We start from the raw sequence: 19755 nt of genomic DNA, 5'->3' as shown, positions 1-19755 counted from the left end.
TGCCCTCAGTAGAATAGGCCATGAACTTCTTTTTACTTTAGATTTATGTTATAATGTGATTCCCTCATCAAAAACAAACCCCATAGCAGCGTTTTGACTCATTCTGCTGCTAAGAACAAATAAGATCAATGGACGGACTGGAGAAGCGTTATGATGGCGTGTTGGAGGTTCTTAAAGAGACGGATACAGTTATGATCCGAAGTCAAATAGTTATTTTTTATATATAACAACTGAAGGGGATGTAGTTGATTTTGATATATGTACCTGCTAAATACATAACTCCTCTTTAAAATGTTTTTCAATGGGGCGTTATTATGTAAATTTGAGTTTTTAGAGTGGCGCAGTCGGTAGAGCTGTTGCCTTGCAGCAAGAAGGTTCTGGGTTCGATTCCCGGCCCCGGTCTCTCTGCATGGAGTTTGCATGTTCTCCCTGTGCATGGTGGGTTTTCTCCGGGTACTCCGGTTTCCTCCCACAGTCCAAAAACATGACTGTTGGGTTAATTGGCCTCTCCAAATTGTCCCTAGGTGTGAGTCTGTGTTGCCCTGCGACAGACTGGCGACCTGTCCAGAGTGACCCCGCCTCTCGCCCGGTACGCTAGCTGGAGATGGGCACCAGCAACCCTCCGGACCCCACTGAGGGATAAGAGTGTAAGAAGATGGATGGATGGACTTTTTAGAGCTTTATATCATGTTAAAATGTCACTCCATCAAAAACAAGCCCAGAGTTACTTTGACTGATTCTCCAGCTGGTTCTGGAACAGTCAAACCGGCCTGGAGAAGCACTCTGATGAGCTGAAGGCGTGAAGTCGAATCCAGTTATTTTTGGTCTATAATGAAGGTAATAGTTCAGATTGTGCTATAAAATGGCACCATGTGCCTGGAAAGTACATAATCATAAGTATTATGCTAAATAGACTTTGAATGCTATTATTCCCTCATTGAAAACACACCAGTGTTTCTTTTGGCTCATTCTGAAGCTGCTTCTAAGAACGATCAAAAACAGCATCAGCGGATGACAGACGTACTGAAGGGGGCGTGTTTTAAAGAGACGGGCCGAGTTGAATGCTTCACAATCTGTCTAAATAAACAGAAGTTGCTCGTCTGCCAAAGTGCCGGGTGTTCAGCTCTAGTGATGTCATCAATCCCATATGTACACAAAGCAGCACTGGATTACATCTTCAAAGCAGTTTTTAACATTATCACATTAATGTAGTTTTTATTTCTCCCTTCATTTGTGAAAAGGAACAATTCAGTAATAAACAAATACATCCCTCTTTAAATAAGACACTTCTTAAAGGAAAAAATGACATCACATTTGGCTGTAAAAATGTAGTTTATCCAAACATTGAATTTGTTACCAAGGACATTTTGCTTCTTTAATATCTTCCTTATGAAAATATTTTCTTTTTCTTCTTGAACTGATCAACAAAACAGACATTTTAAATTGAACCCTCCTTTAATATTTACACAGCTCAATCTGAACAAAGTTGTTTTATGGTGCATTTACAATCCCTTTAACAATGTAGTGCTATTAATCAGCTGACGTAACATTTTATCACATTCATTCAAACCTGCTTTGTCCATTCAGTCTTTTTTACTCTGCTTGTCACAAAACTCAATAATGAATTACAACAATAAAAAATAAAATAAAAGTTATGCATAGAAAAATTGGCTTTTGTGATGAAAGTTTCCATTTAGTTGTGAATTTGTTTCATCTAGGCTGAAAAAACAAAATATTACCAAATACTTTGGTCTAGTTTCTAGTTTAAATATCTTAACTCTTAAAATAAGACAAAACTAACCTGCTTGCAACTTTTTAGCTAAATAAAACAGCTTGTTTTCAGTAAATAATTCTTTAATAATGATTTAGATATTACTAATTCCACTGACAAACTGTTTCACTTATAATATGCTATAATTACAATTCATCTACCAGTGAAAATAGTACTTTTTATATCAACATTAGAGAATTATTCACTTAAAACAAGCGCCTACATATTTCAGGAAATACTAAGACGTTTGAACCAGAGACTAGACCAAAACCATTTAGTAAGATTTTGTGTTTTTTGCAGTGCACTGCATGCATCTGCAAACAGGATAAACTGCAGTATGTTACAGAACAACATTAGATAAACAAGGCCAGTATTTTAGGGTAGAATCCACATATTTCCATAATTCTGAAAAGGCTTCATCGAGGCATAACCAACTGGACACTAGTGTTAAAATGAGCCTCAAAGCTGGGGCGCTGTCTGCATGAGGGCCCTGAGCGCCGACAGCCTTCGCTGTCCACACGTTGCACTCGGCTTTATCCAGTGCTACAATCAAAGGCACAGTGGTGAGGAAGACTGTTGCAGTCTTTTCAAGAGGAGACTGAAGAGGAAGAGAATCGGAGCCCGCATTTAGACCTCAGAGCTGTCTGAACTGCTCCACATGCCTGCAGGCCTGTAGCCTGAGTAGGCAGATGAGGAGGAAGTGGCGTAAGGAGGGAACTGAGCTTCCTTTTCCTTCCTCTTACGCCTCAGCAGCAGAATGACAACGATGGCGATGAGGCAGATGAGCAAGATCAGACCTGCGATCCCCACCAGCATGGGCAGGAAGGTGGTGTCAGCCGGCTCTCTCCCCGAGCTCTCCAGCAGGGGGCGCTCCAGGAGGCGGTCACCGCTGGGCGACCATGGCTGCCGCTGGCTCACCACCATGCGGTCGGATCGGTCCAGAGCGATGTGCTGGATGTTGGTGCCCCGGTTGTTTTTGATGCCGATGTCCTGGACCAGAGCAGGACCGGAGAGCGCCGGGGCGGCCCTGCGTTGGCGACCGCCCGCGTTCGAGGCGCGAGGCTGCGCAACCGAAGAGACGCTGTGTTGGAGGTACTCCACGCTGCGTTTGCCAATGTGACGGTTCGCATTCTCTCTGGAGCGGAGGGTGTAGATGGTGTGGATGAACCATTCCCGACCAGCAGCCACCTGGAAAACAAATCAGGAATGTTTCTATTCTTCCCTCTTAAAGCTGCAGTAGCTTTTATAAAAATACGGTTTTCACATATTTGTTAAAATGATCATTTTGTTGTGACAGTATAATATAAGACATATAATCTGTGAAAAAAAATCAAGCTGACTTCCCCCAGTGCTCCCAGTATTGACTGCAGAAATTCACCACTCAGTCAGAAACAACCAATCAGAGCCAGGAGGCGGGTCTTAGTGCTGTTAATCACTCTCGTCACTCACCATTTATTTCTGTTGGAGCTGATTAGCTGAACCCTCAAGAAGACTGTAGACTGTTTTGGTAGTGCTAATGACATTTGGTTTTTATTTCCAATCTGTGAGGCACTAGTGCTTTTTTTCTTAAATCAACATTTAAGAATTAACTTCTATCTCTTGAAGTTACTTGTAAGCTGGTTTTGTCTTATTTCAAGTGTACTAAAATATTTCCACTAGAAAGTTGAGCAAAAATACTTGATAAAATATTGTATTTTTGAGGTGTGTTTTTAAAAAGCAGGAGGAAAACTGAACAAAGACCTGAGAGATGCATCATCTTCAAGTTTTCAGAAAAAAAACAATTTTTTTTCCCACTTCCTGTTGTCTGAGAGACACTGACCTGAAAAAGTGGTGAAGAAGACAGCATAAAACCGTCTGACCCTGGTTGCGTGACCAACGTTTGAGCTCCAGGTGCATCTTGGGCCAGTTTGGCCTTAAAAGCAACGTCCCCAAATGCTGAAGATTGAGTCTCTGGCTGGGCTTTGTCCTGAAGAACAACATGCATTAAAATTACAACAAGTAACAGCAACAAATCTTCTAAAATACCTAAAATTTTGCTGCATCCTACCAAGATCTTGAATCTGTAGAGCAGAGAGGGAGCGTCTGCCAGGCAGCCATACTCCCTGTTGGTAGGGTTGTACTTGGGGACGTATCCGTCCGCCCCAGTGCAGAGGAAGACCTTCTCAATGCTGCAGGAGAAGGAGTCGCCCAGGTTCTGGACGGGGTCTACCATAACACGGCCGTAAATCATGGAGCCTGAAACAAAACGACAGCAGATATGTGAGAGTCTGAAAGTCACAAAGGTTGTAGTATTCTGTGGCTCCACTAGAGGGCAGTGGTGTTCAACCTTCTGAAAAAGCAGCATCAGTTCCTTCTCCAAAGCCCATGGAGCCGTCAGACAGCCAGAGCTCTTTCTTAGACAGCAGGAACATCTGAGTGTTTAGACTAAATTCAGCCGCCACTGGGTCGCTCACCTACAAGAGAAGGATGACACGTCCAACAGGCCGTTACTCCAGAGGTGAATCAAGGTCACCAAGTCATTTTATGCACCACTAATCTGGAACAAACTTCAAGAAAACTGCAAAACAGCTGAAACTCTGAGTTCATTTAAACCACCCAGCTGTTAGGAGTCGCTTTTGGTGAAAAATAACTGGAAAAACGCTCATTATATTTGATGATGGCATTTGACAAAACGTGATGTTTAGTGTTTGTTTCATAATTGTTACGAGGCCTGTCGCAATAAACAATACATTTAATTGCATGATAAATTAAAACAAGCTCATTGTTTTTCTCTTTTCTCTTTTTTTAACCAAAAACTGGATGATAAAAGACTTTAGCCTGGTGCTTTGCTCTTAACCAACATCTTTTTTTAAGAACAATTTTGTCTACAGAGACTTCATAATTCATTTTATTTGTTGTTTTGTTTATTTATTTGGGGTATTTAAAATGTCTTCCAGTTAAATATTTGGTAGAATTTAAAGTTTATTGATACATGAATAAGAGTTCTTGCATTATTTGCTATTATCATTACAGTACTTAAAAATGGCCTCAAAACAACAATATTATCGTTTATCACAATAACTTCTCGGATAATTTATCATCCAGCAAAATTTACTATGGCGGCAGGTTATTGGTTAGTGTATTGTTTTTATGGTGTAAAACACTTTCAATGTCCTTGTTGCTGAAATGTGCTGATTAAATAACTTGACTTAAACTTTTAGATCAAGGATCTTCCACTTTTTAGAAACAACTTCTAATGTGTTTTTTTAAACCAGTTTTATGTAGGTAGGCTTTGGAGTTGTAAAGCATTCACACAGAAGTCTTATTGTTGTCATATTTAAGTAGTAGTATGAACGACCACTCAAAAAGAAAAAAATAAAATAAAATTTCACCAAAGAGCTGGAATTGAGCATCAAGGCCTCCTGTAGTGCCGATACTGTTCACAACACATTTCAATTTCCATTTGCTCAAAGAAAAACTTGTTCTGCTGAATTGTTCCCTGAGTAACTAGTGCGGTTGATGTACCTGCTGGAAGCGAATGTCCATGTCAAAAGTGAGCGCCTCTCTCGGGTGGCAGACAGGAGGGATGCTGAACTCTCCATTGGGCGACGCGATGCAGGGAACCAGCTTCACTGTGTAGGTCCCAGAGTAATCCCGCACCTACAAACCAGGCGCCCAGTGAATCGCTGGGAGCATTCAGCTGCTTCTCCTTTTAAGGGTGGAAGAAAATGACTCACTGCAAAATCTGAGACGAAACTCCACTGCTGCATGGGCTGGTTGTAGGTCGGTTCAGTTCTGACCAACGCCAGGGTAAAGGTCAGTCCGGGAATGTCGGCACACATTACCAAGGATGACACACTGGTTCCTGAAGACAAATACGAATGCGGGCAGCATTATACCTAATCTAAACAGCAAGTCTGTTAATATTTATAGGGGCATTCTTGGAGCCGCAGGCTTCCCGACTGTAGATGCTGCAGGGTCACTTCAACATTTGGTTGAATGACCTTTGGCAGTTTCACAAGAGAAAGACCCCAGAGGCGGAACTCCACAAATAGATGAAGAGAGGATGTTGGCCACAGAGTAACCCAATATGCTCCTGCTTGTACAGAATTATCCTTCGGGACAAGTTTAGGGTATGAATGTATGCATGAGGGCGCCAAGCTCATACCTGGATGAGACATAACAAACTGTCCCCTGAAGCGAGCCTCGGTCTTGAAGTTGACCACCAGGCGTCCCTCCTCGTTTATGCGCATGCTGGTGGGATACATGGCTCCTATAGCAACAGAAGATAACAATGTTCTCGACTTTACCACATTAGCTGAAATTACAAAAATAAATTTGCTTAATGGAAACGGGCCAAGTTTGAAAAAAACGTCACATTTTTCAATAAAAAGCTTTTTTGGTCTTATCAAATTGATGCAATTGGAAAAACTGCAATGGAAAGTTTTTTTCGCATCACAACAGTCACATGACCAACAACTGAATGTTGCTACAGGTGGAAACAGCGAAGATGAAAACAAGAAGTGGTAATCTGACAATTGCTTTTTCTGTCAATGTGCAGCTGGATCCATCAGAGCTCTCACAGCATCACAACATAAAAAGTTGTGTCATTTGAAAGTGTTGAATCCATCACTCTTCTGTAAAAATTGCCAACTACAAGTTCCCCAAAACGCTGCATATGCAGCTGCTCTTACATGACATCTCCTCTGATAGCTGAGATATATATAATGTAACTGTTTATATTTGTCGTTGCCACAATTTTTAATGACATATTGTGTGAACAAGATTACTCATGTGTGATCTTAATTAAATTTCTTATTTCACGGCAACACCACAATTGTGAAATGGTGTTTTTATGACATTTGCAGAATAGCGAGAAAGATTTGTAATGGAAACGCAGCTACAGTTTTCTTGGCAGGGACTAGCAGAGGAGAGTTGAAGTACCTTGTAGTTCAGCTTCAGGCGGGCTGCCGATGCCGTCCTGCCACAGAATGGCCGTGTCATAAACGAAGGTCAGCTTAAGCTCCGACTGCAGGTCAAAGTGCTGCCAGCCTCCGACAGCGACAGGGGAGTGGAAGACGTAGGACACAAACAGAGGAACCCGCAAAGTGACGAAGGACTGGACCAGGTTCAACACCTGGATGGTAAGAAAAAAGAACATCCTGGAAAGTTAATCAGTTCCTATCGAAAAGAAAGTACAGCTTCTTTCTTATCATACTTGATTTTGTAGAATCTCAACTGTACAAAACACACAAAATGTATTTATTCACAAAAATGAAGCCAAAGGGATTTGGCGTCTTGTAGAGCCACTTATAGCAGCAAAAACAGTAACCAGTAGTTTTCTGTAGGACTCCATCAATCTGTTACGTTGTTGTGAGAGCCATCGGACATTGTAACATCCTTTACTCTCTCATAACAAAATGTTAATCCTATTAGAATAATTCTGCAGATTTTTAATTTACCACTTCAGGTTACAAGATCAGAAATATACAAAATATGCAAATAAACTCAAATTCAATTCCATAAATTCAGTAACAAAGGATGGACCTGCAGCTTAACATTTAGAGGGCGTGGCCAGCTGCAGCTGTTTTGAACTTAAAGTGACAGAGGCATTAAAACAGCTCATTCTGAAATCTCATTATCTAAAAATAATTTGTGCAAAAACATAATCAGCATGTCTTATACAGCCCATATACCCGTTCTAACCTGATTAAGGAAGCATAATAATAAAGGTGGAACCAAAATGAAGATCATTGTTGCATGTGAAGAAAGAAAGGGAAGCTCTGCTAGTCTTAGAACATTATTCAAGCTGTGAATCACGGAAAGCAACCTAAAGCTAAACCACCAGTTACATCACAGGATTACTGTGGACCTTTAATAAAACAGAACCAGCTGACCTGTCCGTCAGTGCCGATGGAACCGCCGCAGTCGTTGAGCAGCTCGGACGTGTCGTAGTAGCTGGTGAACTCCCAGAGGCAGGCTTCCAGGTTCAGGTTCCTGTAGAAGCGCAGTGAGTTGGCTGAGCGCATGGCGGTGCTGTACTGGTACGGCGACGTCTCCCCGATGATTTCTGGGTTCTTTGTTGCGTCTGTGATGAAGCCGTAACCGGTTTGGATCTCATTAAAGTCCAGCAGGTTGGAGCAGCGGTGGTTCCCCACGCGTGTGCCGTCCGGGCTCAGCGTGAGCTCAAAGTTAGACAAAGGCCTGGTGGAGATGACCGGGAGCATTCCTGGGGAAGGAAAAGCAGCTCAGCATGGATTATTTTGATCAATATGACCAAGCAACAATAGTTGTGTACTGAGATAATTACCATCCATGTGCGGCATGTTGATGGTCAGTTTGATAAGGTTGGGGAAGTCTGGATCATCTGGACCCGTGTAGCGGATCTTCGCAGAGAAAGGTTCTGCTCCGACAGTTCCCGGGATGCGAGGCTGACACATTCCTGGCATTGAAATCAATTAACAATGAATTAACTCACAGCTGCAACTAACAATTATTTAAGTTATGGATTTCTCTACCATTTTCAACCATTATCATTATTTTGAAGATGAATTGATTAATCAGACAAAAAGCTGTCACATTTTATAGAATATTAAAAATACATTAAAGATTCAAGTCATTTGGTCTATTTTGTAAATGAGAAAATTATAATTTTATTGCCTAACAGATGGCGATAAAATGCCATATTCGCCTAATGTTGCATTCTTTTAGTGTACGCTTGATCATTTGTTGCAAAATCTGAGCCCTACTGCTTGACTGGTCATCAATACAGCATATGGCTAATCTGGCGACTATTTTATATTTGAACAAGGTGAAGCTAAAGCTGTGCCACTTCAGTTTTGGGTAAAACATATTCACAAATGTTTTTTTAGTCCATCTTAAATGCAAAATGTGTGTATTTTTGATACAGTTTTGGCTTAATTACTCTGAAAATGTTCTTCTTTCAGCAAATAACTTTTTAAAATCTGTATAAATCTGTAATTATTTATATTATTATCCGATTAATCGTTTCAGCCCCAACTCACAGAGGTATCCATTTGAACTGAGAGCTTCGTCTTCTAATACTCGCCTTCCTCCGTACTGATAACAAAGATGGGACTGGACAGTTCTAAACCAGCGTCTCCGTTGGTGTTGAAGGCTCTTGCTGCGCACTGAACTCTGGAACCAGCTTGAAAGTAGATGGAGTCCAAGGTGATGGATTTGGTGTTGGTGAAGAAGGTGTTGGTGTCCACCTCCCTCATGGGGCTGGTCACTCCGTCTGGTCCGGTTGGAGCGCTGATCAGCCAGCGGTACTGGGTCAAAGTGTCGTTGATGTTCTCTGCAGAGCAGATGGAACCCGTTTTATCAAAGTCGTGGTACTTTGGGTTGCAGGCCTGGAAGCAAAGAGGAAGAGATTAAAAATCAACTTTAATATAAGTTACATTTTGGACTTAAGTGGATGGACCAGAGGAAGCAGGACTGCACCCACCGTCACACACACGACAGGGTATCCGTTGGGTGGGCTGGGCCGGTCTCGGGTTCTGGCCGTGTCGTCGTACATGAGGAGAGACACCACATGAGGCACTGCAGGGAACGTGACGTCTGCGACGCTGTCCATCTCCTCAATGTACACTATGGCCTTGTTCATCTGGCAGGAAGAGGAAAACATTCGCTCCATGAACATGTGGGAACTGTAACTTCTCCGACAAATAATGGTGACGAAGAAATTTGCCTTCATTCATTCATTGAAAGCTCTTTCTGTTGCTTTTGTGGTTTAATTTCTCTCCAGTCGCCTCTTACAGGAAGTGAAGAGATTTAATCTGCAAGTTTTGATTTATTAAAACTTGCAGTTTCTGAGCTTCAGACTTTTTTTAATCATCTCAAATATTTTCATACAAATGTTATCTCTAATTTTGGTCATTCTAAATACATCTGTGATCCATATCTGTAATTCTGTCAGAAAGTTTTAAAATCTCTCACTCAGGCCAACACATGTCTCTGTTTTTCATTGGGTATGAAGATCATTTCTGCACCTAATTTTAATTCGTACACGTCTTTCAGACTCTAATTATAATCAGAGATCAAATGGGAGTGGGTGAGATTCCATAAGTGCAGATTTAAATCAGAGAACACTGTGCTCCTTTTGGGATTTACAGTTTTAATTACGATATAATGAAACGCAAAACAATTTTGGAAGTGATAACCTATTTCCAACCTGAATGGCATGTGGCTGCTGCAGAGCGGATGGGTAGAATGTCCCAGTTCTGTTTATAGGTTTGTCTTCTGTTGGGCTCTGCAGCATCTCATTCCAGAGGGAAAAGCTTTTTAAAGGCCTGAGCTTCGGCTGTGCTGACAGCACTGCCAGCTGCTGCCTGCCTATTTTAACACGGGCTGACACCAGGGGATGCGTGTTCTCGTGCGCAGCCGTGCAGAACGCTGCTGGTTTCTATTTGTTTTTGTGCGCCACGCGGTCTTTGGCTCACCTGTATTTCAGCCACCATGTTGTCGTCAGGCTTCATGTGAACCGTGAAGGCTTCTCTCATCTCTCTGTGACCGTCATACAGGATCTCGATTTCAACAAAATGTTCCTTCTCACCTTCCTTGAACTCCACATCTGAAACGCAGAGCGGGAGGTGAGCACCGGGCAGCTGAAAGGAGCAGAAAACAGAAACCCAAACCGGGGCCTCTTACCCTCAGACAGCGGGTTGTAATCCTCTCCAGACGTGGCAGAGCCGTCCTTCGTGTGCACCCGCACCACGGACAGTTTTGATGTGTCTCCAAAACGCAGGATGGGGATCTTCACTCTGGCCACCTCACCTTTGACCTGAGGTTCTCGCATGCTGTATTTGATCTCAGAAAAACGGATGATGGGCTCTAAAAATAGGGATATGCATACAGCAAAACTGTGAAAGAGCATATTTTTTCACACAAATAAACTTAAGTTTAGCTCATATCGACAGAAAGTACGACGAACTAGTACATTTACACCAAAAATATTTTAAAACAAACAAAAAGTGGAAATTTCTGAGTTTAAAGCGTCAAAAATTTGCAAGAAAAAGAACTTAGAAAATTTGACATTAATTTATGAAAACATTCCAGAAAAAAAAAAATGTAAATTTCTGAATTTTGGACTTCGAAACTCAGAAATAACCAAGATTTTTTTTAGAAGCTCAAGAATGATAAAAATATGTTTATTAATCTCCATATTTTTAATTATGTAAGATCACTTTCTTGTAATAGAAAATGTTAACTACAATACAAAGTATGAGTTTCTTTATAACTAAACGTTTATGCTAAGTAGAACCGCGCTTATCCAAAGACTTTTACTGAAAAGCTTCACCCAAATCAGCTTTTGTGTAATTTATTAAACTCTTCTAAATAAAAAAATGAGCCTGAATCCTGTTTCTATGACTGAGCATAGATTTGTTTCACCAATTCAAAATTATTTTGACAACTAGATGCATTTCATACTGTCTTTCTTGTCTGTGATGGTGACCAGCGCGTCCTTCTGCTCCCCGATCGAGGCTCCGTACGGGGATTTGCTCTTCGGACTCCCCAGCACCAAGCGGAACTCCTCATCTTCCTCATGGACCGAGTCGTCCATCAGGCCGACCACACACGGCTTCTCCGACTCGCCTAGCAAAGCAGAAACATTCAGATAACACAAGAGTTGACAACAGGGACAGTGAGGTTTAATGATTTCCCACCTGGCAGGAAGGTGATGATGGAGGCGTCGGTGTTGGGCCTCTCGCTGTAGTCCATCATAACCTGAGCGGATCCCTGCCGGGTGTAGCAGCGCACTGTGGATCTGAGGCTGATGTCTCCGCTGCGGTACACCACGGCGCTCACTTCGCCGTCAGATTCATCCACCTGGTAGCTCCCCTCCTTAAACTGAACCTTTGGCACTGAAACAAAACCGTTCTGTTACAAGACGATCACCGTACGTTCAGAAGAGACAGTAACTGAAAGTTTGGGTTGGTGTCCAGAGGTCCGGATCAGCAAGAACTCTGACCCAGTTAGTTTTCATTATCAAAACAAAAGCAAATCGAAGAGAAAATAGACAATCTGAAAATGCATTGAGTAAATGAAATGTCTGAATCTAAATCAATTTGAGAAAAAGATATAAATTCTGAAAAACAGTTTTATCAGATTTTTAAATGTAAACTTCATATAAATATGTCTACAATAAAATCATATGCTAATAACAATAAATATATTTATTTATTTATTTTGACCAAAAGACCTTTAAAGTAAACTCATAAAAAAATTTCAGAAAGCAAAAACTCTGAATCCACCATATTATTATAATATTATTAAATATCAGTGTGATATAAAATCAATCAACTCTATGACCTTTTCAGATCAATGGTAATAATTCCTGCACTCACAGTCAGTGACAGTGTCGTTGATGGTGATGGTCGTCTTGCTCGGCTCTCCTAATACAGAATTCATGGGCATCCTCAGCACGAGGTCAAAGGTCTCGGGCCCCTCCAGTTTTGGCTGACCCAGGTCATCCAAGATGGTCACCCTAAATGTCTGCATGGTGACTCCTGGAGCGAAGTCCAGGTTGCGACTAATGCCGACATAGTCGAGTCCAGCTAAAAGACAGAGAGGAAGAAGGTGGTTCATCAGAGTGACTGGGAGTCACGGATGTCGCCAAACCGGATGTCTGACCTTCTGCAGAAACAGCATCGCTCTTTCTGGAACGAACCGTAACCGTGGCGGCCTTGGACAGGTCAGTACCCGTCCTCCAGACCTTCACCTCCACATAGCCTGAACTCTCCTCCACAACATATTCAGGCTCCCCAAAGTACAGCGAAGGCTCTGTGAGAGAACAGACAAAAGGATTTCAACTAAAACAGCTAAACTTCTCAAAAGACACGGAAAAAACACACAATCTTACCAAATATTTTTAGTCTGGTTTCTGGTGAAAAATTGAAATATAGCCAAACTAACTTACAAATATATTTTAGCAAGATATAGAAGATTGTATTGAATAAATATATCCTTAATACTGATGAAAAATGACTGGTCCTGATAATGGATTATCAGGGTCATAACAAAAAAGTCATAATATTACAATTATTAGGTCAAAATACAAAATAAAGTTGTAGTACTAAGAGAATAATGTAATATTTTGAGAATAACGTCATAATATTACCACAATAGTTGCACGACTTTATTCTCATACAATTTTATTCTTGTAATATTATGACTATTTTTGTCATTTTTATTTTTTAGTTTTGTTATTTCATCATAAAAAGTAACTTACTAGTGAAATAATCTACCAGTGGAACTAGTACGTTTTTAATGAATAATAAGGGAATCATTGACGTAAAACAAGCTCCTATGTCTTGCTGAAAAGTTACCTGAAAGGTAGTTCTGTCTTAGTTCAAGTGCACTAAAATATATGCACAAGAAACAAGACTATAAATACTTGGTAAAAGTTTGTGTTTTTGTAGTGAATATTCTTTTTTGTCCATTCAAAGAGGAAGAAAAACAACGCTGGACACTGGGACGTTCTCTGAAGTACATTCCAGTAGTTTTGCTGTATAGTTTGACAAAACTATAGTTTAGCAAAAGCCATTATTTCTGTTTCGCCACAGGAAGAGAGCTGTCATTCTTATCCTCCTCTCCGTCAGCATTCCTCCCCCTGCTCCTATAAATCCAGACAGCGCTGTCTGAACTCCAGGCCAAAGGGCCGAGGATACACCTGAAGAATGAGGCGTGCGCTTGTACATGCATGCAGACTGACATGGAGGGATGTTCCAGCTTCGTGCCGATCCAGAGGCTGATAAGAAGCACGGGCAGGGAGACCAGGAGGCGACCGGCCACTTTGCAAAAAGAAACAGGCCAAGAATTCAGAGTGCTGGAACGAAAAGTCCATTAATCTCTCGTCGCTTTTGCATTAAGCGGCTTTTCGTCACCCTGTGTCCGGTGAGAGCTCTTTGAGATTAACTGAAAGATGGGCAGGTTTAGAGCTGCAGTCTTTAAACACTAAGGCTGCAGAAGAAAAAATAAACACATATATCATTATCCTTACTTGCAAGGAATTAACATGAACAAGATTTAGGCTGCCAGGTTGTACGACAACATTTTGATGTTTGTGGAAAAGAGCTCACTCCATAATTACCATCTCACCATCGTTCTCACTGCGCATGGTGGAAGAAAAACCTGCAGGATTCATCCAGCTTTGACAAAGACGTGTGCAAAACCTTTATCTTCCAAAGTGTGTAAAACAAATGATCACTTGCATGAAAGTCTCCTTAAAATGATCTGCTATTAGCTACACCAGTAGATTTTATTTGAGAAACATTTATTTCAATCGAACCAAGTGTTTCAGGTGTGAAAACACCACAGGGCAAAGAGCAGCAATGAATTTTTCTGCTACATTTGCTCTACATTTCTGGAGTGTGAACATAAATATAATCTCTAGCAGAGGCTGCAGCACTGCTGGCACATTTTCAGCTCCACTCTGCTTGTATTCACTGCAGAGGCAGGCGACAAAGCTGGAAATGAGCCTGGAGATCAATGGGATGAGGAGTCAGACAAATACAGTAACAATGGAGGCTAAATGCTGGCAAGAACCCAAACCTGAAGTTTACTCAGGCGGACAGATGCTTTAACACACTCACACACATATGGAGGCACTGAAGCAGATTTATGGCGTTATTTCAGGACCCACCAAGAAGTGGAGCCACAACAGAGGTTCAGACAGAGGTGTCCTCTCTTGTTTTTCACATGTCTGGAAATGTATGCGGTTTGTTTAGACAGTAACTTTAATTATACTTTGATGTAATGCAGTAAATTACTTGAAGTGAGTGGGAGGGAGAGGCAAATCTGAAGAGTCAGAAAACCTCAAAAGAAACAGACAGAGAGGTCTTGAATTCCAACAAGCAGATGGGACAGAAGGAAAACATGTCTGTCATGTGGACAACGGTCCCTGTTGCTCCACCACCTGTCTTCTAGGCTTTGTGAAGAAAAGGATACACCAACGATGACCTGGAGGTCACTTTTTATCTGGGTGCAGCATAACAGCGTCTGTTTAAGGTAACACCTGTCTGCCGTTACCCTGTAAAGATGCGGGCAGCCAGGCCAATGTATGGAAACGAGAACGCTGTGTTGTCTCATCATCTTTGTTAAAGTCGCCGTCCTCTCAGACACCAGAATCGACACATAAAGCGTCGAAGGCTTTCAGGGAGCAGGATTACTCACATCTGACCCTCATGCAGCTCTGAGCCTAAACATGGTCTGATTCCAGCCTTGGAAAAAAATGCAAGAATTTTATTTTGCAATGCTAAATTCCACAAAAGAGTATCGGCACCATATTAAATTATGAGAAAAAAGTAATAAGGAATTCTGCATTGCATAGAAACTGAAGAACTGATTTAGAAAAACATGTCCAGTTGAAAGAGCACCACCCATCACTCTTAAGATAATGCTGTTTTAAAACTACAATTCTCAAGCTATATGTAACCTCAACAAACTTGCTAATTGTCAAAAACAGCAACATTTGTCAATTAGCAGAAATTGCTATTTTGTGTATCTACGTAAAAAACTGTTTTTTCTGCCTCGTTTAATGAATTAGGGGTTTAGTATTTTAAACAAACTGAAAAACTCAATTCTCCACTCACCATCATCGCTGTCTGCCAAAATTGTGACTTTGGCGGATGGGAAACTGGCGCCCAGCTGGCCGCCCATCGGCATACTGAGGCTGACGTTGAAGCTCTCCTCTTCCTCGTAAAGGGAGTCATCGATGATGATGATTCGGCAAACTTTTTCTCTCTCGTCCTTGTCGAAGCGCAGCACGCTGGTGTGGTCCTCAGCACGGGTGATGTAGTCGGAGTAGGAGAGGACAGTGGTGGGTATGGTGCCGGTGGCGGTACCTGTGGATTAACAGGAACTTTATTTTCGTTGGTGGACAAAAGGAGGAAATGAAGTTTTTCGTCTTTTAAAAACAGGCTCTTCTCACCTTGCTGAGTGAAACAGACAACCATAAGTTCCTGGCTGGCATCGCCTGATCGCCTGACTGGCACTAGTAGCTCCCCAATATCCTCCTCTATCTTGAATTCTGCTTGTGGAATGAAAACTGTTGATTCTGTTTGGGAATAACGACACAGAAAAACCAATTAATTGTGGTTTTATTTTAAAAAACAAAAAAAATGAACCAGTCTTAGAGGAGAAAGGTTTTCTCCACCATGACATTCCTACCATCTCCAGGATCTACAATCTCCACCGTTGCAGTATCAGGGTACTCCAGCACCGCCATGACCGGGTCCGACAGCTGAATCTCAAAGGTCTCTGAGGTCTCAAACTCCTGGTCAGTGAAGATCTTCACCCTCCAGCTCGCTGTCGTCTGGCCTGGGTTGAACTGGACTTGCTTCTGAGCTTTGCCACGGAAATCTTTGTCTTTCTCAGCTGAGCCATCTTTTGTTCCAATACCTGAAAGAGAGAGAAACCCACTGAAGTGTGAAGTTAGGAACTCAGATTCATTTATTTAAAACAAATTAATGCAATGCAAACTGAGGCAGAGAAGACAGGCAGATGGGTTTTTTCCGACCAGCAGATTCTTGCAGGATTTGCTCACATTTTCTCCTATCTGGGATGTTTCTTATCCTTTTCAACAACCCTTAATTTAAAGTAATCTTAAACAATCTACTCGTATTAAAATTGTGATAAAAAAAACTACTACTTCTTTTGTAGGTAACCATATGGCACAGCATTTATAGCGCCACAAACTTAAATACTGTTCTTGAAAAACATTAGTATTGGAAATAAGCTTTTTCGGGATGCCACATATTCAAATAAGTGTGATTTATATAACTGAACTGTGCCTGGATACTTAATTTAGTCACAATATTTCAGCCTGAAGCTCACACTTTGTAGTTTTGTTACCCAATGGGATGAGAATTAACCAATCATTGTGGAGAAATTGAAATATTTGGCTCACAACTCCCCCGTCCCTGTAAACAAATAAAGAGCAAGTGTTTCCAAATGCGCAGGATTGGTTGTTCTTGTTGAAAGGAATAAACACAGTTAAGGAGTTTTAAAAAGAATAATAAGTGCATGTATTTGATGAGAATTTGCACTACATATATAAAGTGAATTAAACTGAATATTTACCTGAAAACAAAAAAGAAACCAAATATTTTTTACATTACATTGCAACACTTACTGACAAAAGAGGTTTCCCCCAGGAAGCCTCTGCGTTTCAGCGTCACCTCCAGGAATTTGGCGTCTTCATCCACTAAGTAGTATTCCCGCTCCAGAGAGATCCAGGCCCAGTTAAGACGGAACGGCTGCGGCTTGAGTTTGTTTCCACCTGCAGAGGGAGAAAAGGGCCTTCATTCAAAGATCCTTTACTGTGCCACAATCGACTTTGTTCTCATTACGAGCCAGTGAAGTGTGTAAACTGCAGTCTGCAGAGAGCTCAAAGATAAAAGACAGAAAAGAGACTTTTTCATTTCAGGAGGGAAACATGATAAGTTAATACCAAGATTTCCTGAAACCGATCTTAACGCCAGCTTAAGAAGTCTCACAAGTTTCCTCTATTTCCACATCTAGAGGATTTTAATAGTTTTCTTTCCAAACTTTACTGACGCAAGTGTAAATGACAAACTTATTCTACATTATGGAGCAGCAGCAGTTGACTCTTATGTAAATTGTTTAAAAGAGGTGTGTAATTTTCAACACTACTGAGGTGTATAAGATGAATATCAGAGGAATATTCAAGCTGTATGAAGGTTTTAGATTGGTAAGTGCTTTTACTATGCAGATATGTTACCCATTCGTTCCAGCTGCTAATTTAAAAAAATAAATAAGACATAAGAGAAAGATATGAAGCTGAACATAATACAGTAGCTTTATTTATCTTTTTAAAGAATATAATTCAGTCCTTCATCTGACATGCAGGGTCAAGAAATGTCTGCGTGAAATGTCTTTTGAAGTTTTTAGCAGTTAAAGAAAAGGTCTAGTTATTTTACAGGGAATACACTCAGAGACTGATGTTAACAATATTTAATAATACTAACTGTGCTAAAAGAGACAAGAGATCATTTACAAAACTGCAGAGTTGTTTTTGTACTGGAATATTAGTGTGATCCTGTCTAACTGCAGAGCTGCTCAACGTTGACTGCTCTCCTTCATAAACACACTTTGACATGTGCAAAATATGTAAAGGAAAAAAAAACTTTGGTGAGGTATAATCTATCTTTGAAAGAATAACCTGACTAATTTCACTGTATTTCTAAATTTTTCAGATATATATATAGAGTGAAAAAAAATTATTTTCAAGACCGAATTTCAACTTATGCAGAAAGTTGAAGAAATGACTTTTGATTGGAGTAAACTCAGTCCAAATGACGCTTTAACTTGCCTCTCCTCCAGTCAACACCAGAATCAACCACTTCCTTGAATAGATTAAGACAGTAAGCAAAAAAAAAGAAAGAATGGAAACGAGTTGAAAAAACAAAATGTTATGTTTAGTCATCCCCATTTAGGAGCTCAACAGCTTAGACAACAGTAGAATGACCAAAAAAAGAGATCAAAACTAATTTTAGGATATTTAAAGAAGACCAATGTTAAACTTTTTGAACAGCCTTCTCCGATCCCTGACTTCCCACTGAAAATCATGCTTACAACCAAAATCCATGCCAGGGAACCACCTACTTTAAATGAACACTAACAACTCCAGGAAAAAGTTAAATATCCAGTCAAATGTATGTCAGAAACTTATTGGTGGCTCCAAAATGCTGTGAAACATTCCACAGGACATTTAACCAACTCGTTCAAATGTAATGCAAAACAAATATCACACTCAATAAGAAGTATCTAAAGCTCAAGGGCCCATAACTCTGATCCAAAACCTTAACCTCCTTAATCCACACTATCTCATGACTCAAATAATCCCTCTAACTGTCAGATTAGTTTAGCTTGTAGGTTTGGAGTTCGATACTTTAGGAATAGTTAAGATCACAGGTTTCTCCGGTGTAATTGGAGCTGATCCTGCAGTAAGATGAGCCTGGTGTGGCGGCCCGTGACATGTGACGGGAAAAGGGTCAGACTTAGCAGATTCTTCTCTGAGTTCTGGTCAAGGAGGTTGGGAAATGAGTTTTGCACAGCTAGTCACACTGACTGCAGCCTCATTGACCTAAATCTCTTCAAGAAAGAGGAAAGTTGCTTGGCAATACGGTTAGAAAACCTAAAAGCTTTAAGAATGGCAGAGACCACTTCAACAAATCAGTAAACATAACTAAAAATTGAAAAACACAACATATTCCAAAACACAAAAACATTAACTAAGCACAACTACAAATTAAGAAAATAAAACGGAAGAAGCCTCAATGGGAAACTTGAGACATTGTTGATTGGATGGCGCCACTTTTGACTTTAGAACTGGAAATTATTCTGGGATTCACTCTCTCTTAGTTAGATAGGAGGATAGACATGTATTGCCCAAATTATATAAAAATAAAAAATAAAAAAAAGAAAAGCTGAGATTTGTAGTATGTCCTCATTCAGAATATTCCTGGATAGCTGTAGCTATGTTTGCATCACCGGTAGCATTTATATTTCCAACAAATGTCCCAAAATAGGGCTGGGCAATAATCAATAACACTATGGTGATAGAAACACAATGAATATCAATAGATAATATGTCTGATGGAATATTCAATAATTTCAGTGAACTCCGATCCAGAACCGCACAGCACTCTGGGGGATGTAGGCAAAGGAAAGGCTTTAGCTGTTCAACCTCTTACAGTTAAGGTTAGTTGGACTAACTCACTCACTCTGTGGTTACCTAGCAACAACCTGCTGAGTCACAAGAAGTTTCAAATTTGCCCAAACTTCGGTTACCTAGCAACAAACTGCTGGGTCACAAGAAGTTTCAAGTTTGCCCGAACTTCGGTTACCTAGCAACAACCTGCTGGGTCACAAGAAGTTTCAAGTTTGCCCAAACTTCGGTTACCTAGCAACAACCTGCTGGGTCACAAGAAGTTTCAAGTTTGCCCAAACTTCAGTTACCT

General features: G+C 40.8%; 1 protein-coding gene across 1 annotated transcript in view; it reads right to left on the bottom strand.

The window, feature by feature from the left end:
- Window positions 1–1313: 1313 nt before the first annotated feature.
- frem3 (Fras1 related extracellular matrix 3) overlaps window positions 1314–19755 on the bottom strand; it is a 36669-nt gene continuing 18227 nt past the window's right edge. Inside the window, exons 3-24 of the mRNA XM_008420082.3 lie at window positions 16905–17051; window positions 15941–16171; window positions 15702–15827; window positions 15364–15615; window positions 12404–12553; window positions 12118–12327; window positions 11437–11634; window positions 11201–11365; window positions 10421–10603; window positions 10213–10343; window positions 9219–9377; window positions 8820–9123; window positions 8061–8192; window positions 7648–7979; window positions 6695–6887; window positions 5919–6023; window positions 5488–5615; window positions 5276–5410; window positions 4098–4224; window positions 3819–4006; window positions 3591–3737; window positions 1314–2959 (exon numbers count right to left, since the gene is read on the bottom strand). Of these exons, the coding sequence (XP_008418304.2) occupies window positions 2399–2959; window positions 3591–3737; window positions 3819–4006; window positions 4098–4224; window positions 5276–5410; window positions 5488–5615; window positions 5919–6023; window positions 6695–6887; window positions 7648–7979; window positions 8061–8192; window positions 8820–9123; window positions 9219–9377; window positions 10213–10343; window positions 10421–10603; window positions 11201–11365; window positions 11437–11634; window positions 12118–12327; window positions 12404–12553; window positions 15364–15615; window positions 15702–15827; window positions 15941–16171; window positions 16905–17051 (4304 nt within the window). The 3' untranslated portion in view covers window positions 1314–2398. The remainder of the gene's footprint in view (window positions 2960–3590; window positions 3738–3818; window positions 4007–4097; window positions 4225–5275; window positions 5411–5487; window positions 5616–5918; window positions 6024–6694; window positions 6888–7647; window positions 7980–8060; window positions 8193–8819; window positions 9124–9218; window positions 9378–10212; window positions 10344–10420; window positions 10604–11200; window positions 11366–11436; window positions 11635–12117; window positions 12328–12403; window positions 12554–15363; window positions 15616–15701; window positions 15828–15940; window positions 16172–16904; window positions 17052–19755) is intronic.

This window comes from Poecilia reticulata, chromosome 1 (genome assembly GCF_904066995.2).
Source record: "Poecilia reticulata chromosome 1, P_reticulata-male-v2, whole genome shotgun sequence".
Taxonomy (NCBI): domain Eukaryota; kingdom Metazoa; phylum Chordata; class Actinopteri; order Cyprinodontiformes; family Poeciliidae; genus Poecilia; species Poecilia reticulata.
The sequence above is the reverse complement of the archived record's forward strand: the minus strand, read 5'-3'. Positions and strand labels throughout refer to the sequence as shown.